Here is a 26,012-nt window from a genome sequence, read left to right on the forward strand (position 1 = left end):
GGACCATTAAAAAAGTTGCCCGATTATTTTGGCTCATCTATTCTATTAGAATCTAATAATCTACTGTAAAGTGTATTAACGGGATGCAACATCACTCCCTGTTACAGATGGGAGCCCAGGAATTAAATAAATGTAATAAAAAAATGTTTTTAATTGTAGGTATTGTATTTAAAGCTGTCTGGATGTACCAGAAGCCAACATAAAACCATGCATGCAGGTAATTCTCAGTCAGAAGGGATTAATGATCAATTAATGCAAGAATGTATTGCCATGTTTGTGTACAGCAAACAAGTTATTAAAACCAAGAAGTCTGCTCAAAAGAAGTGGATACAGAAACCACTCAATGGGATTAGATCCTTACACGCTAACAAAGAAGGATTTTTCCTACGAGTTGGAAAATTATCCATCCATTGTGTTCCCCGACATCTCAAACTGCAGACGTTGTTCTACAGGGACACACAGATGAAAACCTGGAAGAGCATGGAGGCGTACAACTTTTTATATGGCTGGGTTAAAGATCTGGGGATCAGGACACTATAAGATAGACGGTGGTAGACGGATCTAAATGCAGGAAGAGTCTTTATTAGCAGGTGTGATATTTGCAAAAGCAAAACGCAAGCAAAAACAAAGCAGCATTGTAAAGCAGAATATTTAAACAGCGTTATAAACATGGCTGGGCGGCACGGTGGTGTAGTAGTTAGCGCTGTCGCCTCACAGCAAGAAGGTCTGGGTTCAAGCCCCATGGCCAACGAGGGCCTTTCTGTGTGGAGTTTGCATGTTCTCCCCGTGTCCGCGTGGGTTTCCTCCGGGTGCTCCGGTTTCCCCCACAGTCCAAAGACATGCAGGTTAGGTTAACTGGTGACTCTAAATTGACCGTAGGTGTGAATGTGAGTGTGAATGGTTGTCTGTGTCTATGTGTCAGCCCTGTGATGACCTGGCAACTTGTCCAGGGTGTACCCCGCCTTTCGCCCGTAGTCAGCTGGGATAGGCTCCAGCTTGCCTGCGACCCTGTAGAACAGGATAAAGCAGCTAGAGATAATGAGATGAGATGAGATAAACATGGCTAGAAACAAACGTGACAGTGATGATGATACTTCGCAAAGTCAAATCAGTATCAGGTTTTTCCCATAACACGCTCTACGAGCAAACATGGTTGCTCGAACTGCACCAGACTCGAGCGCGCAAAGGCGTGACAGTGAAGTGTTCACCTGCTGTGTGACCACAACTTTTAGCTCACGTGTACAGTATATCGGCATGCATCGCCGTCAAACTGCCTCATTTTCATCGATAAGCCATCGCAAAGCATCGCAAGCTGTAGTGTGACTGTAGCTTAATGAGGCAGATGTGACACTGGATGCAACCCAGCAATTATACCCTACTACGAGTAAAAATAGCTTCAACTTGAAAAAAAATTTGCAGCTCAGTGGTTTACAAACCCTGGTTTAGAGGATGCCTTTGTATGCTGTAGTATTAAATACACTGCAACTAAGAGGCTCAAACCTGTCAATCCAGCATGATAACGCTCCTGTGCACAAAGCAGCGTCCGTGAATTTATAAGATATTTTGCCAAGCGTGGAGTAAAACAACTCGAGTGTCCTGCCCAGAGCCCTGAGCTCAACCTCACTGAACACTGACTGCACCCCAGACCTCCTTGACTGATATCAGTGCCTGAACTCACTAATGCTCTTGTGGCAGAATGGACAAATCCGCACAGCCCCGCTCCAAAATCTAGTGAAAGCCTTTGTGATGAAGTGTCCACAAACTTTTGGTCATATAGTGTGCATTGTACATTAAGGATGTTGGTTTTGAATAGTAGTTTTTGTGATAATCATATGAATTTTCTATCTTTGCATGTTTCTTGTGGTTTAGCAGCAGGAGGGTTTTGTTTTTATGCTGCGAAAATCTTTAACTCCATTGATATACTTTTAACTGTATGCGTGTCGATGCAGAAAACCCCTCCTCGTTCTCAGAGAGCAGTCGAACCGAGCGTCCACTGGAGGATCTGCCCCTGGAGTCCTCGCTGCCCCACACTGACTCGGGCATCGGCGAAGAGCAAGTGGGCGGCACCCTTAATGGCTCTGACCTGGGAGTTGTGGCCTCCGGTGTTGGAGGAGGTCCAGACGCAATGAGTGAGCTCCTGTGCACGCTTTCAGCAGAGGTGCGCAAGTCCCACGAGTCTCTGCTCGAGTCTCCGCTCGGTGCGGACACACTTAAACCGGCCACATCTATCTCCAGTATCAGCCAGGCCAACAAGGGCATCAATGTTAAGGAGATCCTCAAGAGCTTGGTGGCAGCGCCAGTGGAAGCCACTGAGACGGGTCCTGAACCTCAGCCGTACCATCCTGACCCGGCGCTGAAGAGAGAGGCAGCCGCCATGCTGCCCATGCAGTTCCATTCGTTCGACAGGTGAGGAAGCAGTAAGAGCATCATGCCTTATGTTGTTTGCGCTAAGGATGGCCCTGTATCTAGCATGAGGACTAAAGACATGAAGATAATGTGATGGAGGTTACTCTCAGGTCAAAAGTCCAGAGCAGCGTGGACAAATCCTCATTGCTTTAGCGCTGTTTGCTTAAAGGTGCAATAGATCTTTTTTTTTCTTTTTTTTTTCTTTCCTTACTAGAGCGGCGACTACAATTATCGACACCTTAAACGTCATAGGCAATGGTCGGAGGTGAAACGTAGAATATCAACTTTATTTTCTAGAAGAACGACCCAAAAAGCGAATTCAATCTTCCTAGTGTCTAATTTGCACCCTAAAATTGAATAAAATGGTTAAAATATACTGGTTTGCCCAATTTCCAAAGGTTTGTTTACATCTCACTTATGCGCACTTTCACCGCCAGGGGGCCATCGTCGTGACGTCATTCAAGCCAAACAGACTGGGAGCAGTTCTGTGTTTACTTGCGAACTGAGCACATGTATACAGACTTTGGTCGTGAGCAGTTGTGTAAAATGTCTGAAAGCGATAGCGATTTTGAAGTAGGAACTCTCCAAATTGAATATCGAGAGGTGAAAGTATGAACCTATGGCCGTTGCGAAGCAATCGGTGAATGTGGCTCACTGTTTTGACCGTGCGGCCTCGGAATCGGACAGCGACTCGGCCGACTCTGATTGCGGTGACCCCGGACCTCAACAAGACTCGCACCCAAACGATTTATCCTGGTAGTTATGATAAATTCTTACTTTCGTCGTAATACTAAATAAGAGCCCTTTTGAAGAATAATGAAACCGCCCTCCCTAGTGGATATAGGCAACAATTACTGGACAGTGCGCCGGTAGGCCACATTAGCCTGCCATCCACTGCATTATACCATTTATAGCCTACTCTAAGCGAGGAAATATCCCTTTGTCTCATTTCTACAATGATTCTACAGGATCCCTCAGGATTCTTGACTTGTCAATTGCAAGCAAAAGTAAAAATGTTTACCTCCAATCTTCTCCTTTTTGCTTGAGCATTGCTGCTCCGTTTCTTCTTTGACTGCTTGATTTTGTTTCACACGCACAATCCACTCTCTCTGCCTCATCTCCTCTTCCGGAAAAAAACAACCCTCTGGCTTCACACGCACAATCCACTCTCTCTGCCTTCTCTCCTCTTCCGGAAAAAGCCAATCCACTCGCTCCGCCTCTTCTCCTTTTTCGGAAAAAGCCAATCCACTCGCTCCGCCTCTTCTCCTTTTTCGGAAAAAGCCAACCCTCTTGGTCCGCCTCTTCTTCTTTTTCGGAAAAAGCCAATCCACTCGCTCCGCCTCTTCTCCTTTTTCGGAAAAAGCCAACCCTCTTGGTCCGCCTCTTCTTCTTTTTCGGAAAAAGCCAATCCACTCGCTCCGCCTCTTCTCCTTTTTCGGAAAAAGCCAACCCTCTTGGTCCGCCTCTTCTCCTTTTTCGGAAAAAGCCAACCCTCTCGCTCCGTCTCTTCTCCTTTTTCGGAAAAAGCCAACCCACTCGCTCCGCCTCTTCTCCTTTTACGGAAAAAGCCAATCCCCTCTCTCCATCTCTTCTCCTCTTCCAGAAAAAGCTTATCCACTCTCTCTGCCTCTTCTCCTCTCTCGGAAAAAGGTAAAAACTTCTTCCTAAACCGGTCCCGTTGTTACAGTTTGCTGCACAACAATAAGGCATGTTTTTCTTTGTAAATTCCTGAACGCACGTCTGCACTCAAGCCGAACGGCAATGTAAGTAAACGAAAGTGAACTCAACTCAAGCGGTTTATTTGGCTTAAATGACGTCACACGCCGAGTGTTCACGAAAATAGCCGAACAGAAATTCGCCACGATCCGCACTAACTTATTTTAATTATGAGATGAGACTTATTAACAATACTTCTTGGGACCAGAAGAAAATTACAGAGGGTTTTTTAACATATAAAGTTTCAAATGGGCATAAAATTAAAACCGTTGCCTATGAGCTTTAACAATCTTTTGGCCATTGCAAAAGTAGAAAAGACTTTCAGTACATAAATTGTGCATGAATAATTGCTCAAACTTCCATTGGAAAAAAAAAACCCCGAGTTGTTGATTCCCGATTACTTAGTGTATCAGATCACATGACACCGTTCCACAATTATCAACACCTTTGTCCACAGTTATCGACACCATTACACAATTATCAACACCCAGATGATTATTTATTTAAAAAAAATAACAGGTATGTGGTATTAACAAAACATAGTTTTTATTGACAGTTTGTTTTACATAGACTTATTTTTAGTACAAAATATATTTTATATAAATATATCGATGTCAGTGCTTACATAAACAAGGAAGTAATTCTAATCTTTGTAAACAAATGAACTGATCATGTTTAACCTGTGTCAGAAACTGTTTTTGTTCCACTTTTTTTTTTACCCAGTATTTCCGTAGATCACATTTTGTTAATAATTCGTCGTTGTTTGTATTCATTTCTAGTTTTGTAGTTTACCAATAAATATCAACAGGCAATTGACATCGTAACCACATGAAAATCCAGGTCAAAGGTTGCGTGTCATTCCTCAAACCAAAATATAGAATGTCTATTGATATTGTAATATGTGTTACAGTGGTGCTTGAAAGTTTGTGAACTCTTTAGAATTTTCTATATTTCTGCATAAATATGACCTAAAACATCATCAGATTTTCACACAAGTCCTAAAAGTAGATAAAGAGAACCCAGTTAAACAAATGAGACAAAAATATTATACTTGGTCATTTATTTATTGAGGAAAATGATCCAATATGACATATCTGTGAGTGGCAAAAGTATATGAACCTCAAGGATTAGCAGTTAATTTGAAGGTGAAATTAGAGTCAGGTGTTTTCAATCAATGGGATGTCAATCAGGTGTGAGTGGGCACCCTGTTTTATTTAAAGAACAGGGATCTATCAAAGTCTGATCTTCACAACACATGTTTGTGGAAGTGTATCATGGCACGAACAAAGGAGATTTCTGAGGACCTCAGAAAAAGCGTTGTTGATGCTCATCAGGCTGGAAAAGGTTACAAAACCATCTCTAAAGAGTTTGGACTCCACCAATCCACAGTCAGACAGATTGTGTACAAATGGAGGAAATTCATGACCATTGTTACCCTCCCCAGGAGTGGTCGACCAACAAAGATCACTCCAAGAGCAAGGTGTGTAACAGTCGGCAAGGTCACAAAGGACCCCAGGGTAACTTCTAAGCAACTGAAGGTTTCTCTCACATTGGCTAATGTTAATGTTCATGAGTCCACCATCAGGAGAACACTAAACAACAATGGTGTGCATGGCAGGGTTGCAAGGAGAAAGCCACTGCTCTCCAAAAAGAACATTGCTGCTCGTCTGCAGTTTGCTAAAGATCATGTGGACAAGCCAGAAGGCCATTGGAAAAATGTTTTGTAGATGGATGAGACCAACATGGAACTTTTTGGTTTAAATGAGAAGTGTTATGTTTGGAGAAAGGAAAACACTGCATTCCAGCATAAGAACCTTATCCCATCTGTGAAACATGGTGGTGGTAGTATCATGGTTTGGGCCTGTTTTGCTGTATCTGGGCCAGGACGGCTTGCCATCATTGATGGAACAATGAATTCTGAATTATACCAGCGAATTCTAAAGGAAAATATCAGGACATCTGTCCATGAACTGAATCTCAAGAGAAGGTGGGTCATGCAGCAAGACAACCCTAAGCACACAAGTCGTTCTACCAAAGAATGGTTAAAGAAGAATAAAGTTAATGTTTTGGAATGGCCAAGTCAAAGTCCTGATCTTAATCCAATCGAAATGTTGTGGAAGGACCTGAAGCGAACAGTTCATGTGAGGAAACCCACCAACATCCCAGAGTTGAAGCTGTTCTGTACGGAGGAATGGGCTAAAATTCCTCCAAGCTGGTGTGCAGGACTGATCAACAGTTACTGGAAATGTTTAGTTGCAGTTATTGCTGCACAAGGGGTTCACACCAGATACTGAAAGTAAAGGTTCACATACTTTTGCCACTCACAGATATGTAATATTGGATCATTTTCCTCAATAAATAAATGACCAAGTATAATATTTTTGTCTCATTTGTTTAACTGGGTTCTCTTTATCTACTTTTCGGACTTGTGTGAAAATCTGATGATGTTTTAAGGCATATTTATGCAGAAATATAGAAAATTCTAAAGGGTTCACAAACTTTCAAGCACCACTGTAAATATTTACAACAAACTTTAAAAAAAAAAAAAACTTTTCTGAATGGAATAGAAAAATCTGAGTATTTCAGTCATATTATTTTTTATATGCTAGGAATTTAATTCTGGTCTAATTCTATTTATTGCAATCAGATCCAAATACTCTATAGACATTACATTCTGTTATGGATCAGAAAACAAATTATTATAAATCACAGCACTTTTTTTTTTAAGTACTTCATCTACTTCAACAATGTTACACGAAGATCGATCCATAACAGTTGTAAATGTCACTTAATTCCACAGGGTGTCGATAATGGTGGACACCGGTGAAAGTGATCACTATTATCGACACCTCACGTGACTTCTCAAACGCAAGTTTAGATACAAAATGGCAACTGTCAAGTGACAGAGTAAGAAACAAAGTAGGTTTCAACAAGGAGATCATGAAATATCGGTGAATTTGATCAGTAAAAACGCGTCCATGATCTTTCCACCATGCTTCCCTGCGATGATAACGTCTGGGTTTTCCTCAAATTGATGGTCTTGCTAAAAAAATTCCATCTCAGGTAACGAGCTGCATCATCAGACGACAAGATCAAAGGGTGAGGCGGGTCTTCCGGTTGATTAATTAACTAATAATAACTGTTGTAACTGAAACTCGCCTTTGTAAAAGTGTTTTTTATTGGTAAACCTGAAAAGGTGTCGCAAATTGTAGCTGCCGCTCTAATACAAATAACCTGGATTTTAAAAAAGAACCATTGAAGCGATGACATCAGCACAAGTGGGTTATGTGGTTTTGGGAATACCTGTTTGGGAAGCTGCGGTCTGAGGCAGACTGTTTGTTTGTGTCTACTGTACATGGGCCTCAGTCTTTTTATATATATTTTTTTTCAGTCTTTTTATAGATGTTCCTCAACGCCTCTTCCCTCCTCCCCAACTCAGTCTGTTCAGAAAAGAAAATATGGCAGAATCCTGCACCTACCACTGTGAGCAAAAAACACGCAGTACTTCCCAAGAACAATAATTAGCATAAATATGCAGCTGATTATAGAAAATCTTGCGCGCTGATTGGTCGAGAAATTCAGACTATTTCTCAATAATCACCTCGAGCGACTCGGCAAAATGGCGGCCGATCACTTTGTCGCCGTAAGTGAGGAAGAATTACAAATGATGAAAGAAAACGCTGTTCCGAAAAGCACTAAAGATGCGACGAAGTTTGGTCTAAAACTATTCAAAGGTAAGGTGGGATTGGGGTTTATTCTGTCCATTTCAAAACAAAGTATTTTATGTGAGTCAGCTTAGATAAGTGACGCAAGTCTGTGCTGAGCCGCTATTACATTTGCATGCCGCTTTTAAAGTTTGAAATAAATGATTTTTTTTAATATGATTTTTTGGGGAAATAATCACCCGTGTATTTACTGTAAAACAATTATCTGCCTCAGGCTCAGTGAATAATATCCTCGACTTCATCTCGTTATTATTCACTGATATTCATTTCGCCTTTGGCAAATAATTGTTAATTATTAGGAACTTAATTACATTGTTCATCATGAACAGGTAGGTAAGCCCAAACGCTGTAAACAGTTTGTATTTCCAGTTTGCTTAATAAATCTAGTATATGGTGGTGGTTGTTTTTTTTTGTTTTTTTTCTTTTTATAAAATATTTTACCTGAATCACATAAGGTTTTGCTTTGGATGAAATCCCTTCATATATATGTAGTGCTGAATAATTGCATCCCAGTCAGCTGAAAAACACATGGAAGGTCTCGTACTTCACCTGCTTAACCACTAGAGCTCCAGCGTTGACTAATCTTGACTAATACCCTTTAAAGCTAGACGGCCTTTCGATTTCATAAAATCGGTGAAATTTAGTTCCCTCTGAAATGTGGTCATTGTGATATATGTTTATTTCTGTAATATCTCACAAAATATCAGGCCATTCTGTGGCTGGGAAGTTATTTAATTTGAGCGGATTCCCTAGCAAATAAAGTGCATGAAATCGCTTGCTTTGTGCAGTCAAGCAGACAGAGGAAGTCCGTCTGCGCATGCGCAGGTTTACCTTCTTTTTCTTCTTTTGGGTTTTACGGCAGCTGGCATCCACAGTGTTGCATTACTGCCGTTTACCTTGACCGTGCACTGATAGTTCCGTCATTCTGTCGCTAAACGAACAGCTGATCACACCGAGGTGCTCGCTGACCGCCGATATTTATTAGCTTGGTCCTGCGTTTCCTTTCCTTCGCAACATGACGCCTTTTCTTCTCGCTTTTCGTTACTGTAGTCGCTCTTTCACGTTTCATTCGCGTCCTCCATTTTTCTCTCCTGTTTCAAAATTGTATCCCACAATGCCTTGTGCAAACAGGGAAAGCCCACCACATGATGCATGATGTAGTATCTTGAATCGGGTCACGGTGAAACAGGAAAAAATATCGGAGAATTTAAGGCCGCATGGCCCTAAATTCATTAATTGTTATATTTTAAATAAATAAATTGGAAGTCTGTGATTTCAAATTCAGTAGCTTTCGGTCCATTAAACAGAAATAACTGCGTGTTGGGGAAAATTCTTTTTATGATCTACACTTGAAAAATCTGAAAGGCAGTCTAGCTTTAATTTCTGACACTTCAATAAGTATTTTTATGCCTCCGCCACGTTAAGGTGCAGGAGGCATTATGTTTTCGGGTTGTCCATTTGTCCGTGCATGCGTCCGTCCTGAAACCTTGTGAATGCGATATCTCAAAGGCTAATGAAAGGAATTTCACCAAACTTTCACCATTTGTGCGCTTTGGGACAAACATGAACTGATTAGATTTTGAGGTTAAAAGGTCACAGGTCAAGATTGCTGTGAGGTCAAATGTCCATCCCCAAACTTTGTGAATGCGATATCTCAAAGACTAATGAAAGGAATTTCACCAGACTTTCACCATTTGTGCACTTTGGGACAAAGATAAAATGATTAGATTTTGAGATCAAAAGGTCTAAGGTCAAGGTCACTGTGAGGTCAAATGTCTGTCCGAGAACCTTGTGAACACAATATCTCCAAGGCGAATGAAAGGAATTTCACCACACTTTCACCATTTGTGCATTTGGGGACAAACATTAACTGATTAGATTTTGAGGTTAAAAGGTCACAGGTCAAGATTACTGTAAGGTCAAATGTCCATCCCCAAATCACAACTTAAAGGATATGGGACATGAAACATAAAAGCACGCTACTGTATATCAGTTTCTTTCCATTAAAAATATGAATTAATTGCATCAACAAATACAAAATCATCCATTAAATTCAGCAAAATCGTTATATTCGTGATGATTATATGGCATTTCTGCTCGACTTCCGATATGCATTTTTTGCAACCGGAAGAGCCGCTGTCACGTGATCATACGTCACAAAAACTTTCGGGCACAGCACAAGCGGGTAGATGAATGGAGAAGTGGATGACAAGAAAATTGTTTTTATAGTCTTTAAAGTACATTGGACATCATGGTGTATTGTGCTGCTTATGGTTGCAATAATTCCAATGGGAAATGCCCTGGAGTAAGTTTTTTTGCATTCCCCAAGGACCCGAAGCTGAGGAAAGTGTGGGCTCACCTGCGCATGCTGTGCCCGAAAGTTTTTGTGACGTATGATCACGTGACAGCGGCTCTTCCGGTTGCAAAAAATGCATATCGGAAGTCGAGCAGAAATGCCATATAATCATCACGAATATAACGATTTTGCTGAATTTAATAGATGATTTTGTATTTGTTGATGCAATTAATTCATATTTTTAATGGAAAGAAACTGATATAGCGTGCTTTTATGTTTCATGTCCCATATCCTTTAAGGCGTGTAGTCTACCAGGCAGAGGCATCCCCATCGACGCCGTTGGCGTCGAGTTCTATCTAGTTTAAATCTATTTTTGAAAAAAAAAAAGCTGATATTGTCGTGCTGTGTTGCTCGGACACTATTAGTCTTATGAACATTCAACTTTACTGTATTGAATTCATTCACAGCTGTGTCCTTTATTACGATAACAAATTGTGACTGTGCTGTCCTGAAATCCGTGCTTTAAATACATTCCACCTTCCACTTGTCCACCTCAGAGCGAGAGTGAGACGTCAGCATTTTTCCTGCATCTCGCATCTATTTTTAAAGCTGTTTCTGTTGCAGAGCACACAGCATACTGATGTATAAGGTACTTGGTCTTTTGTAGGCTGTATGTACTTCAGTCGACTTCAGAACATTAATCTGCTTCATTCTCTCTGATTAGGGAAACTCCATAAATAAAAAATGCCCTAGATTATACAGTACATCTTTTATGAGCTCCTTAAATATGAATAATTGATAATTAAAGGTTAATATTTTATCAGAAGGTCCTTTTTCAACGTCTGAGTTATATATGCGCTGCGATGACTCCTTGAGCGATGTGTTTTACTTCACTTCCTCACTGCTCGTCTGTTCAGGGCTGACCTGTATAATGAACAGTGTTAGCTATTGATATTCCTCATGTTGGTTTCTAGCTTGAGGTTGCGGTAGGCAGGCAAACTGCTGTTCAGTTTCAACGTTGCTATCGAGGAGGGAAAAAAAAAAAGATGCCCTCTTCTTCCAGAAGTCAGTCGTAAATGCTTATTGGATTTCGTTATCCTTAATACTTCTTGACAGCGTGTGCAGTTGATGTTAGATCCAATCCAAATGTGCTATATGATGTATGAAAATGTGTTCACTCACAGGAGCGTGGTTGTACCAGTGAAGAAGCCTCCACCTGGCAGTCTGGCAGTGAACACAGTGGGCACACCCACCAGCAGTGCCATACCCGCCTCCAGCAGCACTCCAAACATCTTTGCTGCTGCTAGTGCCACACCTAAGAGCATGATCAATACAACGGGTACACCACACACACACACACACACACACACACACACACACACACACACACACACACACACAGAGAGAGAGAGAGAGAGAACAGATTAACTCAAAACTCAGAGGCCTATGGAATGATGCACAATAGAGTCCTCATAGAAAAGTGAGAACCCTTAAAGGAGAACTGAAGTCATTTTTAAACTTGCTTTATTTCTTAATTAACGTGTTATTCAGTTACATTTTCGCTTTTAGTAACCTTATATTGTGACTCATATTGGCAACTAATTGCAATTAAACATTATACTTATCGGCCCATTTGGTTTTTAGCCATGTTGAATGTAGTTCGTTTGGTCCACGGCAGGCGTCGCTTATTTGCGCGATCTTCACAAGACTTGTGCAAGACTTCGAAACGTGAAGTGTCAGCCAGGTGTCAGTGCCGCCATTTTGAAAACTGTTTTCCAAACGAAATTTTGCACAGAAGCGAGTTTAAATGACAATTACTGCTTACTTTTTTCAAACTTTCCTGATTGCTATCAAAACAAACAAAACTTCCGGCTTGATTACATCAGCATTCGAAAGAGGGCGCGCGCATCTTTTGAGAACGTTGTCAGATGTTGGTCGTTTTGATCTCCGCTGTACGTTTTACTTCAGTCCTACGACGTCTCGCACAGGTCTCAACGAATCTCGTTTACGGCCATTGCTTTGACATATGGACTGATATATTCATCCATCCATTATCTCTAGCCGCTTTATCCTGTTCTACAGGGTCGCAGGCAAGCTGGAGCCTATCCCAGCTGACTACGGGCGAGAGGCGGGGTACACCCTGGACAAGTCGCCAGGTCATCACAGGGCTGACACATAGACACAGACAACCATTCACACTCACATTCACACCTACGGTCAATTTAGAGTCACCAGTTAACCTAACCTGCATGTCTTTGGACTGTGGGGGAAACCGGAGCACCCAGAGGAAACCCACGCGGACACGGGGAGAACATGCAAACTCCGCACAGAAAGGCCCTCGCCAGCCACGGGGCTCGAACTCAGAACCTTCTTGCTGTGAGGCAACAGTGCTAACCACTACACCACCGTGCTGCCCTGGACTGATGTACAGTATTACATAGCATATTTCAAACACTCATAACTTGCTATGACATAATATAGCAAAAATAGCTGTCAAAAATGCAGCTAATTAATAAAATGAGATAAATAGAATTTTGATAATAAAAAATTTGCCTTCAGTTCTCCTTTAAAGACTTTTTCTTTGAATGTAGAATTCAGCTTCTGGACTATTATGCACTCTTTATGGGAGTTTAAAAAAAAAAAACTTTTTTTTCCCCACATCAGTTATAAAGGTGTTCATTGTTAGGACTCTAGATTACCAATAATATTACATTTACATTTCCAGCGTTTGGCAGGCACCTTTATCCACAGCGACTTACAGAAGTGCTTTAAAGTCTCCATCGATATCGTGTTATTAACTTCCGCTTGTAATAACAAGGATGTGAGTTCAAATCTCAGTCCCAGCCATCACCAGTGGGCCCTTGAGCAAATTTGCTCCAATTTGTTCATTCAGACTGTTCGCTTTTGCCTGTAGTAACAGTGCAGACGTGTGTACACTGAGGACTGTGTGGCAGACGGAAGTCTACTGGTTATTCAGCTACTAAGGCAATGTGCAGTCCATGTCTTAAATTCAGTACCAGTCAAAAATTTGGACACCTTCGAATTCATTGATTTTTCTTTCTTTTTATTACTTACGAGCCACTTCATGTCTTAAAGTAATGATGGATGTCGTTTCTCTTTACTTACTTGAGCGATACTTGACATAATATGGATTACGACAGTTGTGGAATAGGGCTATTTACTGTATTTTTTGTTTACTGTTTGATCTCAAACACATTAAAAATGCAAAAAATTGCACTAATTACCTTTTGACGAGGCATAGCTGTTGATTGAAAAGCATTCCAGGTGACGACCTCATGAAGCTGGGTAAGATAATGCCAGCAGTGTACAAAGCGTCATCGAGGTAAACGCTGGATACTTTGAAGAATCTAAAATATGAAACATTTTGTTTTATTAGCACTTTTTTTTTTTGTCTACCACATACTGTAATTCCATCTGCATTCCAGATATTATTTCATAGTTTTGATGTCTTCAGTATCGTTCTACAATGTAGAAAATACAGAAAAAGCACTGAACGAGTAAGAAAGAAAGAAAGAAAGCCCAACTTTATTCATCACACACTTGTGAAATTTCTTCTCTGCATTTAACCCATCTGAAGCAGTGAACACACACGCACATGAGCAATGAGCACACACACATACCCAGAGCAGTGGGCAGCCATGCTAACAGCACCCGGGGAGCAGTTGGGAGTTAGGTGCCTCGCTCAAGGGCACCTCAGCCCAAGGCCGTCCCATATTAACCTAACCGCATGTCTTTGAACTGTGGGGGAAACCGGAGCACCCGGAGGAAACCCACGCAGACACGGGGAGAACATGCAAACTCCACACAGAAGCTTGCATGTTAGGGGTAGGGGTGTCCAAACTTTTGACTGATGCTGTGTATTTAAGCTGACCGTGAAAGTAAGCAGGTCAGCTCTTCACTGCATCAAGCCCAACAGGAGACGAATACGCTCTCCTGCTCTGTCTTTACGTTGGTGGTGATGGTGCCACTTTTGCTCCACATTTCTGACATCAGGAAGAGGCGTGCACTGACTTGTGAAAGAATAAGACAAAATCTGATTAAACTTGTCACAAGTCACATCTTTAACCCACATGATTAAAAAAAAAAAAAACTGTCAAATCGTTCCTGCTCAAATTAGATATGCCAAAAATGGAATGGAAAAAATGTCACAAGAGCAGTAAGTGCTCGAGCTCAAGAATTGTACAGCTTAATCTACAGCGTTACAAGTGGAAGTGAATAATGCAGTAACATTTCTAGTACTAATGTGCAATTACAGCGATAGAGAACACAACCATCAGAAACACTCTGATGGGCTCAGGGGGTCCGTTCATTAACATGAACGTGATCTTTTTAATATTTCCACAATAACCGAGTCTCCGGGTTGTTTATGAAGTTCATCAAGAAATGTGCTGTGAGCGAAGGTGTTACGTTTTAGACATATTCCCTTGTAGGTGCTGTTTAAATGGTAAAGATTACACTGCAAAAAAAATTGAAAACTGAATTTGAGGAGAAAGTTACTTAATACTACTGAACTGATCTTGGTGCATGGACAGACATTTTTACTTGATAAGACAAGTTGGTTGCAATCTAGAACTAGGTTTAATAATCTCAAAATCGGCGTCTTGTATTCTTCTAATAGGAAATGCTAGATCGTTTCAACTATTTTCACTTGCCAAGTGATTATTTTTTTGCAGCGTATGACGGTGTCGCTTGTCAGTGATGTCCTAGCCGTACGTCAGCGTTCGTCTAACCCAGTGTGTTTGGCTCCGTCGTGTCCTGCAGGTGCCACGGACTCGGCCTCGTCATCCTCTGCCTCGTCCTCCAGCTTTGTGAACGGTGCCACCAGTAAAAACCTGCCCGCTGTGCAGACTGTGGCACCCATGCCCGAGGACACCGTGGAGAACATGAGGTACGCCTCCCTGTTCCTCGTCTCTCCTCTTCATCTCCGCACACCTCCACTCATCCTCTCTTTGCTTTCACAACTCTTCCTGCTCTCCCTTTTGATGCACATTTGACTCCCTTGTCTCACTCACACACACCTCTGCTTGTTCATTTTCTCCTGTCGCTCTTTTCGTTTATCTTGATTTCAGCCTTTTTTTTTCTGTTTCTGATTCACTCAACTGCAAACGCTTCATGCAGTCACATTCTGATGAAAGCAAGACGGACACTTTGGCTGTGTGTGTCAGAAAGAAAGCCGTCAGACACTGTGGGCGTGTTGATGTTTTCTGCAAAGCGTAGCAGTCCGTCCTATCCTCCACTGGGTGGCGGACTTAACAACACCTCAGTAACGTGTGTGTGTGAGAGAGAGAGAGAGAGAGAGAGAGAGAGAAATTGTGTTGTGTGAATGGTTGTAAACTGTTTATAAAGTATATTTATAGTATAGCATATAATAATTATCTACATGTTGTAGAAAGCTGACTCCTCCTATATGGGCTCCATTACCCTTTAATTGATCAGAACAAAGCAAGCAGAGCTCATTAACCCCCTATTAATACGTAGTGTCTGACACTATAGCACCTGTAATTGCTGTGTGTTTGTGCCCGTTTGTATTGCAGTGCCTTTTGTGAGGTGGACCCATGTCCACTGCGAAGTGGGTTGACCCCTGCAGAGCTCAAATCCTTTAGCTCACTGGCAGGATTCCACACAGCCCCCAGAGATGAGGGACAGTTTCTTAGGCAAGGAAGCATCGACAACAAACCTAACAGTTTCCACCTCCTTCTCTTCCTCATTTTCTCATCCTCTCACTCTCTCGTATTCTCTCTGTCTCATACAGTAAGATCGAAGCTACACTACCCAGAACTGTTTTATATTTGTTGTTTAGTACAACTGCATATTAATACTTATTACTGAATAATGTACAGTACATATATTTTTTTTTTTTTACTCCTGATTCGAATATTTCAGATTGGAACTATTTGGGAGAAAGAAAAATGCATATCTGAATAAAACTCTTGTACAGGTACATTTTTATATCACAAACGATGTAAATTTATCCTCAAAATTACAATAGTTATATATTTATATAACGGGATTAACCCCTGAGGTCGTCTCACATGCCAGACGTGAAGCATTTGCTCGAGATTCTACAACGTTTCGTTAGAAGGACCTGCTTTTAAAGCAAGAAGCCATTCAACTGACGTTTTGACAGATGTTTCACCGCAGCTCCTGACGAACTAACTAACTAAAAGTCCATCATTTCAAAATAAGATGCTCTGAACATTTTGTCAATCCAGTGACTATATGTTTTTAGCATAAACACAGGTGATTATAGAAAATCGAGCGCGCCGATTGGTCGAGAAATTCAGACTATTTCTCGATAATCGCCTCGAGCGACTCGGCAAAATGGCGGCCGATCGCTTTGTCGCCGTAAGTGAGGAAGAATTACAAATGATGAAAGAAAACGCTGTTCCGAAAAGCACTAAAGATGCGACGAAGTTTGGTTTGAAACTATTCAAATGTAAGGTGGGATTGGGATTTATTTTATAGATTCCAAAACAGTATTTTCTGTGACTCGGCAACGATAAGGGGGACAAGTCTGCGCCACGCCTTTTATTATATTTGAATGCCACTTTTGAGGATTGAAATAAATGATTTTTTAAAAATAATCACTTGTGTATTTATACTAAAACAATTACCCGACTCAAGCTCAGTGAATAATAACCTCGACTTCTTCTCAGTTATTATTCACTGATATTCACTTCGCCTTCGGCAAGTAATTGTTAAATACTCTCGTTGTACATCGGTATTCAGAATGTTTTGATTTCCCACTTGAAACCACTGAACAGAAGGGTGCGTATGCACAGAAATGCAGAGATCCTGTATAAGTTAGCAACATTCATGATTCTGAAGCTTGTGGACAGAAAATTGTACAAGAGATAGAAGGCCCTGTGGGCTGAAGCTATGTTTTAGGATCCTATCCCACTGCCTAGCATATGTACAGAGCCCTATGTAATTATTCACCCCATTGAACCTTTCCACCATTTATAGTGTTAAAACCTGGAATTTTAAAATAGAATTTCCTTGAATTGAAATGGATTTAATTGGGATTGTCTTTACTATTTGATTAACAGAATATCTCTAACATTTTTCTCTAACGTCTGAAGGTGCATAAAAGTTTTTTTTTGTTTTTTAATTGAGACACAAAATGAATTGATTTAATTAATTTAACAAAAAAAGCAGACTATTCATAAATATTTATCCTCTGTCTGAGTAAGCACTTTTGGCTGCAGTTAGAGCTGCAGGTCTTCTTGGATGTGTCTCTATTAACTACACATATGAATCTGAATACAGTTTAATTTCATTTCAGTTTGCAGCACGACAAAATGTGGAAACTATCAAGAGAATGAATATTTATGCAGGGCACTGTACCTTACCTCTGGGCCACACCGGCTGCGTCACATGCACATGGCAATCGTGGTACATCTTGATTTTCATTTCGGCGCCCATGTTAATAAGTTAGAGCAGCCACACAGCCTGTGTGAGACATGGATCTCGGGCACGGCTCAAGCGTCAATGCAGCGGCACGTCATCTAGAGTTTTGGTGCAGCGCCTGTTTTTCCACACGTGTGGTAAATAGTACCTACTCGGGGAAAATACAGAGTAAAAAGATCCGTTTTTAGTCGTTTTGACATTATACCAGCAACATTACATAACTGACATCTTTTACGATACTTTCAGTGTCTCGGCTATATGTCACAGACATGGGGGGAAATATATACACATTTTTTTTCATACAAACTTTGTTATAGATTTCTATTTGATGACTTCTACATTTTAGAGTTCCAAATATTCATTTTCCAGCACAAAATTAAATGTAACAGAAAAAAGTTTGTATCAGAGCAGCATATTCCATAAGAGAGCACTTTTCAGATTAAAAAAGCAAACATAATGAAGGCTGCTGGGTTTTGGTGCAAAATTAAGAAGCGAGTGTGACAGTCAAAGTGTCCAGAAGAACTGTGGCTTGTTCTGTAAGATGCTCCGTAAAACCTACAGCTCATTTCCTTATCAAACTGCACTCATTGTACCTGAGACGACGATTTTTTTTTTTAAAGCAAAGGGTCGTCTCACACCAAATATTGACTTTGTTTCATTTATTATGCCTTACTGCTGTTTATAGTATTTTTTTTTTGAAACATTTCATTTCATTATTTTTAAAGCCATTTTTGGTCGACAGCATTTCTTTACATGTGCCTCAGAATTTTACACGGTACTCTCGGGGTGTGTAAGCGCCATTTGATTTACACAACATGCCTACAACTTTAAAGGTGAAAATTGTTGTTTTATTGTGACACAAACAATAATTAAGATGAAAAAACAGAAATCTGGAGAGTGCATAGGTATTCACCCCCTTTCGTATGAAACCCCTAAATAAGAGCTGGTCCAACCAATTCACTTCATAAGTCACATAATTAGTTGATTAAGATCCACTTGTGTGCAATCAAAGTGTCACATGATCTGTCACATGATGTATGTATAAATCAACCTGTTCTGGAAGGACCCTGACTCTGCAACACTACTAAACAAGCAACATGAAAACCAAGGAGCCTCCAAACAGGTCAGAGACAAAGTTGTGGAGAAGTATAGATCAGGGTTGGGTTATAAAAAATATCCCAAACTTTGAATATCCCAGGGAGCGCCATTAAATCCATTATAGCAAAATGGAAAGAATATGGCACCACTACAAACCTGACAAGAGAAGGCCGTCCACCGAAACTCTCAGACCGGGCAAGGAGGGCATTAATCAGAGATGCAACAAAGACACCAAAGATAACACTGAAGGAGCTGCAGAGATCCACAGTGGAGATGGGAGTATCTGTCCATAGGGCCACTTTAAGCCGTACACTCCACAGAGTGGGGCTTTATGGAAGAGTGGCCAGGAAAAAAATTAATGCTTAAAAAATCACGTTTGGAGTTTGCCCAACAGCATATGGCAGACTCCCCAAACACATGGAAGAAGATTCTCTGGTCAGATGGGACTAAAATTGAACTTTTTGGCCATCATGGGAAATGCCATGTGTGGTGCAAACCCAACACCCTGAGAACACCATTCCTACAGTGAAGCATGGTGGTGGCAGCATCATGCTGTGGGGATATTTTTCATCTGCAGGGACAGGAAAGCTGGTCAGGACTGAAGGAAAGATGGATGGTATTAAATACAGGGCAATTCTGGAGGAAAACCTGTTTGAGTCAGCCAGAGGTTTGAGACTGGGACGAAGGTTCATGGTCCAGCAGGACAATGACCCTAAACATTCTGCTAAAGCTACACTGGAGTGGTTAAAGGGAAACATTTAAATGTCTTGGAATGGCCTAATCAAAGCCCAGACCTCAATCCAATTGAGAATCTGTGGCATAACTTGAAGATTGCTGCACACCAACGCAACCCATCTAACTTGAAGGAGTTGGAGCAGTTTTGCCTTGAGGAATGGGCAAAAATCCCAGTGGCTAGATGTGCCAAGCTAATTGAGATATACCCCAAGAGACTTGCAGCAAAAAGTGGCTCTAAAAAGTATTGACTTTGGGGGTGAATATCTATGCACACACCAGATTTCTGTTTTTTGTTTTTTTCCATCTTAATTATTGTCTGTGTCTCAGTACAAAAACTATTTGCACCTTTAAAGTGGTAGGCATGTTGTGTAAATCAAATGGTGCTAACCCTCCAAAAATCCATTTTAATTCCAGCTTGTAATGCGACAAAACAGGACAAACACCAAGAGGGATGAATACTTTTGCAAAACTAAATATAAATTAAAATGATAATGAATTTAAACATTCTATTATTGATGGCCATTATCAAAGGCTAACTCAGTGTAGTGCTATGCTGGTGATGTGGACAAACGTACACATGAGTCGCAGCAGTTCAGCGACAAAGCCATCACGCACACGCAACGCAGCCAGTGTGGCCCAGGCCTTAAACACACTAATACGTTTATTGTGTGAGGAACTAATTTGTCATATTTTACACTTCCTAGCTAAAATGGTAAATAAAATTGTACTAGATCTAACAAATCACAGTGTATGATAATGAATCGGTAAATAATGGCCTCTGTGATATGCAAGATCTTTTTTTTTTTGTCCTATATTTAAAAAAAAATCATAATGCAATCTTATGTATTGTACTATTTGTCAAAAACAGTTCTTGGTAACTGATACACGTTATACATACACACTCTCAAAGATTCACACTACTTCCTTCTGCTCTGCACACTTTCTCTGTCCTGATCCTCTTGTGTGTCAGGGAGGTGGATGCTGATGGTGCAGTGCCACACTGTGCTGCCCTCTCATCTCTGAGGCAGTTCCACTCTCCAGTCCAGACAACACAACTCTACATGTTTGTGTAGAACAGGTGTAAACAACTCCAGTCTAGCATAACTGGGTGATTTTCCTGTCTGAACACACACACTCAATCTGGTCATTAAATGGTTAAGTTGAATGCAGTATATTTGTGTAAATGATTACTTCTGGACTCTGGCCCTCCAGGACTGGAGTTGTGCACACCTGACGTAGAAGAAACGATGAATTTTGAATTTTGTTGTGATATTTGTAGAAGATTATGTCACTCCAAATCGGGACTGGAGCATGTCTTTTCACTTCCTGCTTAATAGCAATGGCCACCTCTGTGCTCAGTAAGGATGCTCACTACCCCTGATGCTACTGACCCTTTCCTCAGCTTTGTGTCTCCTTAGAGCCCCTCAAGCCCCTGAGCCTCGTGCTGTGTGTATCCACTAGCTGTAGCATTAGCCTTAGTGTAGGTAAGCTTGTCGGGGTGTGAGTTCTGTTCTACGAGTTGAGTTATTGAAATATAGTCTCTGCAGAAATTGACTGGTCATCTAACTAAACCAGTTCTGATACTTTCTGCTCAGGGGACATATTTCAATAAAACTCGTGTTTTGCGTGTATAGCCTTTACCTCCTGTTGGTAATAGAAGCCAAGTCTGGTGCTTGTAAGCAGCATTAACACTACACCGACCCACTAACTCTCATTCTAACCAAATAGTAACGAAAGGTATGTGCTGTAGTTTTAATCATACAGTAGCATCCGAGACTCTGGCTCCACTCCCAAATGCTATTTTTATTTCTTATATGCACCGAATTATCCAAGACTAAGGCAAATCTGTGCACTGAACGACAACTAAATATCCTCAAACTATTCTCCTCTCTTCTTATCGTTAACTCGGTGACAAAAAGCAATTAATGGCAAGTCATTTCTGTAAGTTAGACCAATATTGATGTAGCCTCGTTGTCCAGTGCTGCTGATTTTCCCACATTGTGCCAATTTTTCTTGCTTTCTCCCAAAATTCAGCATCGAGCCTTGGAGCAATGGCAATTTGATCAATAGAGGACATTTTACATTAATTATCCTAAACTGTATCAAGCTAACACGCTATACTGACGCATTTTTTGTTTAAATTGTAGTATTCAACAAATTTGGAATATTCATGTTTCTAATGCATGCATTACCAAGGGTTATATTGTTACATAATAATCCGAATGACTTGCAGCTCCTCAGATGCTATCAATGCTAATGCTACTTAAAAAAATGTTAGAAATCCAGCTATATGAGTAAATATCAATAAATATTCATAAGTCCAAGCTTTTAATAAATATAGCAGCAGATTTTGTAAGGATCAAACATTGACGGAAAGTAAAATAATCAGTCGTTCTTTAAAGCTAGACGGCCTTTCGATTTCATAAAATCGGTGAAATTTAGTTCTGTCTGAAATTTGGTCACTGTGATATGTTTATTTCTGTAATATCTCAAGGGAAGTTATTTAATTTGAGGGGATTCCCTAGCAAATAATATGCATGAGGAAGACAGAGGAAGTCCGTGTGCACATGCGCATGTTTACCTTAGTTGCATTACTTCCATCTACAGGTTTGCAGTGACCGTTACATCATTCTGTCGCTAAATGAACAGCTGATCACGCCAAGGTTCTCGCTGACCGCCGATATTTATTAGTTTGGTCCTGCGTTTCCTTTCCTTCGCAGCATAACGTCTTTTCTTCTCGCTTTCCATTACTGTAGTCGCTCTTTCACGTTTCATTTGCGTCCTCCATTTTTCTCTCCTGTTTCAAATATGTATCCCACAATGCCTTGCGCGAACAGGGAAGGCCCACCCACCACGTGATACATAACGTAGTATCTTGAATTGCGTCATGGTGAAGCAGGAAAAAATAGCGGAGAATTTAGGGCCACGTGGCCTTAAATTCATTAATTGTTATATATATTTTTTTTAAATAAATAAAATTGGAAGTCTGTGATTCAAATTCAGTAGCTTTTGGTCCACTAAACAAAAATAATTAGCTGTCAGGGAATTTTTTTTTTTTTTATGACCAACTTGAAAAATCTGAAAGGCAGTCTACCTTTAAACTCCACACAAAACCGAACCTGTTATTGAAAGCTGCCACTTACCCAACTAAAGATGGGAAACAAATATGTAAGGAATAAAACATGACAGGGTTTTATTTTTTATGACAGCTAACACCCTGAAGCTCATTATTTTCCAATCATAAAGTGTGCTGTTCCTTTTATACCACAGCACTTTTGCAGTTTTTATCACGTCGTAGTTTTATTAATTTATATTTATGTTTACATTCGAGCTTGTCATGTTGGCAAGAAAGGTTAGAGAAGCAGCTTTGGGACCAAAAGGTCGCCGATTCGATTCTCTGGATCAGCAGGAATGGCTGAAGTGCCCTTGAGCAAGGCTCCTAACCCCCAACTGCTCCCTGTGGGTATGTTAGGGTCTTGTTGTACGTCACTCTGGGTAAGAACGTCTGTAACATAATGTAATAAAACCGTAAACTCCTTTGCCCTGAAGATTTCCCCGTGTCTGAAACCATGCAAAGCAATGACACTGGAGCCTCCATCCAAAAATCCTCTTCATAAAGATTCACCATATGAGCAGTCACGCACACATACACACAAGTCCCTGTGTAAGTTGTTGCTATATAAACAACCACCTATAAGGACGAGGATTAATATAAACCTTACAACCTAAAATGCAGAAAATGAATCAGCAATATCTGAACTAAGCATTCAGCAGTGCTGTGGTATAAGTGGAGATAAACCTTCTGGCGGTCTACATGATAAATCTAATGAGTGAGTGTGTGCGATTAAGGGTGTGGTTGATGGCCACAGTTACACAATTACATTGTAGAAATTATGGATACTGGTTCATACGAGTGAAGGTTTTTGTGTTATGTTTTGCATCAGATACCGTGTTCTTGTTATCAAAACCTTGGAATTATTAGGTTCTCGTGAACTTTTTGGCAAAAATGAGTTAACACTGCTTAACCAAAAAAACATTTACAGCCTAAATATCACTTAAGTATAGATATATTGCTGGGCTTCATGTGACGTCACATCCGCCTCATTAGTTATTCAGAACTTTAGCTGGTGGTCTACCAAAGCTCAGTTGACAAAGCGTTTGTACGGAGAAGGTGCATTGCTTGCATGAAAAATGCCTTATGCCTGTGTTGTTTTAGGTTGTTCAAATCGATCAAACCATGAAACTGATAAAAGTTTCTTCAGGGTTCCCCGTGAACTAATAAAAAAAAGGGTGAACGAACACAGGATTTCACAAAAAGACGTCGAAAAAGGTGGCTTTTGAACCTCTCGCTGAAATCGAAAGGAGCCAAGTCGAAGCATGCTCGAGTTTGCAGTGATCACTCCATGAAAGGTTTGTATATCCCTCTCAGCTATGTCCTTAGTGTTTTCCAAGTACTTTTCTTGCTGTGTTTTTTTTAGTCACAAAGCACTAAAGTCCCCAGCTGTTTCTTTGTTTACTCCTCACTCGATGTCCTCCATACTGAAAACAATGTGTGTCTCGCTTCCTTTAACAGGGTGTCCTAGCGGTCTTTTCAACGAGTCTTTCAGCACATGATCAAAACAACCACGGATAATAAAATCCATATGCATGAAGGCTGCAACAAAATTCTTACCCAGCCATACAGTTACAATGCGCCGTGATCACTTCTCCGTCTTGTTTAACTAAGATCCAGGTCTTTAAAGGGGTTTCTGATGATCTTTGTGAATGATTTACCTGAGAGATAAGAGCCAACACAAGTGAGAATCAAGCCAACTGTTGTTTGTTTCCACTTCAACTTGCAGCGCTTTGTTGTAAAGACGTGAATGAAAAGTTTTTAAAAAAAAGTACTTACACGGGCAAAAACAATACAGGATTCATTCGGCAGCGACTTGATACTGCGGTCCTTTACCCGGCCACATTCAAAAAAGTTGTAAGCCTCCATACTCTCCCACGCTTTCATCTGTTTTGCGGTGTAGAAGGATGTCTGCAACACCAGATAGTTCAAGATGTCGGGGAACTCGACTGAAGGGTAGTTTTAGAGATCGTATGACAAATCCTTCTTTCCCAGACTGTAGGGGTCGATTCCATTGCACATAGCAATCTTCTGAATATATCTAAAGTGAGCAGTGGCTTCTAGATTACGAGCATAATCTGAAAAGTTATCGCTAGTTGTTTGTACTACGGCAGCCGTTCAGACCACCAGCTATTTCACTTCCAGTAAAACCACTAAGAAAAGTCACGTGACTGAAACCCAGCAATAGGGGGTCAAAACTGTAAGTCTCAGTACCTGAAAAATTACAGAATTGTCAGATTGAGCCTTATTATACAAACCCATGGTCTTGTAATGAAAAACAACGTGATATAAATTTAAACAGTCGTTGATGGAGTGGACTCAGCGTTTCGGACCCGTCTGTATGTTTAGGCAAAGCTTACAGGATGCTTGTGTTTTCCTGAGTGTGCACCTTAACAACATTGCTGCCTCTCTGTCTGTCTTGCCCTCTGTTTCTCCTACAGTATAACCACTAAGTTAGAACGTGCGCTGGAGAAGGTGGCCCCACTCTTGAGGGAGATCTTTGTGGACTTTGCCCCCTTCCTGTCCCGGACCCTGCTCGGTAGCCATGGGCAGGAGTTGCTGATTGAAGGTACAGGTGCTGTATTGTGCTTCCTTTTTCCTCTCTAGCTGGCGTCTCTGTGGAGTCCCTCACTGTCTGCTGTCTGTGTGTGTACGTCTGCTGCCTCATACACACACAACCCCATGGGCCCAGGTATAAGGACAGGAGAGTTGCAGATGCAGGCTAGTGCTCTGTATCAAACAGAGAAAAATCTTTCATGAAGAGGGAGTTGAATACATTGTTAAATGTTGTATTCTTCACTGGGTTTTGGGGTTTTTTTTTTCCCCCCAGTTTATTTGTTTAAGCTGGTTTGAAATTGTATGATCCAAAATGAGGAGTTTATGATTAGAAAAAAGGACTAGGAAACAAGTGTGAGCCCATAACCTGCTATATCTATGTGTCTACAGGGCTGAACATTAACTTTTAAGCCCACTTGCCCTTGGGGGCAAGTGGGGGTTAATTTCCACTTGCCCCCCAGTATTAACACTCACCCCCCATTTTGCGAGTACTACTTTTTTTTTTTTTTTTTAGGAAAACCATAGAATAGTTGTGAATTGCAACATAAAATGAAGATCACACATCGAGTTGAAGTTTGGTTATTGATTAAGTTTATTATTAAGTTAGGTTATTGGTTACTTTTTACTTGTAACGGACAATAACAGTTTTAGCCAAAATAGTTTTTCCTGCCTTAGTTGATTTATTTCCATTTCGCATGCAGCTGTTGTAAAGTTCAGTGTGTTTGTGTAGAACTCTCTCAGGCTGTAGGTTCATTACTAGAAATCATAAAATAGAAATCTATAACAAAGTTTGTATGAAGAAAACAATAGGGTGCCAAGACTTTTGAACAGTACTGTGTTTGAGATATTTATATATCGGGGGGGTTGTTATATCATGCACCTCTAGGTTTAAAAAAAAAACGCGCTGCATGACAGACAGGATAATGTTGGAGTTTAA

General features: G+C 40.7%; 1 protein-coding gene across 9 annotated transcripts in view; it reads left to right on the forward strand.

Annotated features, from left to right (window-relative positions):
- The window catches only part of nbeaa (neurobeachin a), a 460,126-nt gene that overhangs the window by 375,935 nt on the left and 58,179 nt on the right, over window positions 1-26,012 (forward strand). For all 9 annotated transcript variants that reach the window (XM_060908447.1, XM_060908439.1, XM_060908440.1 and 6 more), the window contains 5 exons: window positions 1,950-2,406; window positions 11,328-11,482; window positions 14,926-15,052; window positions 15,699-15,818; window positions 24,961-25,088. In XM_060908447.1, the coding sequence (XP_060764430.1) occupies window positions 1,950-2,406; window positions 11,328-11,482; window positions 14,926-15,052; window positions 15,699-15,818; window positions 24,961-25,088 (987 nt within the window). The remainder of the gene's footprint in view (window positions 1-1,949; window positions 2,407-11,327; window positions 11,483-14,925; window positions 15,053-15,698; window positions 15,819-24,960; window positions 25,089-26,012) is intronic.

This window comes from Neoarius graeffei, chromosome 25 (genome assembly GCF_027579695.1).
Source record: "Neoarius graeffei isolate fNeoGra1 chromosome 25, fNeoGra1.pri, whole genome shotgun sequence".
NCBI lineage: Eukaryota > Metazoa > Chordata > Actinopteri > Siluriformes > Ariidae > Neoarius > Neoarius graeffei.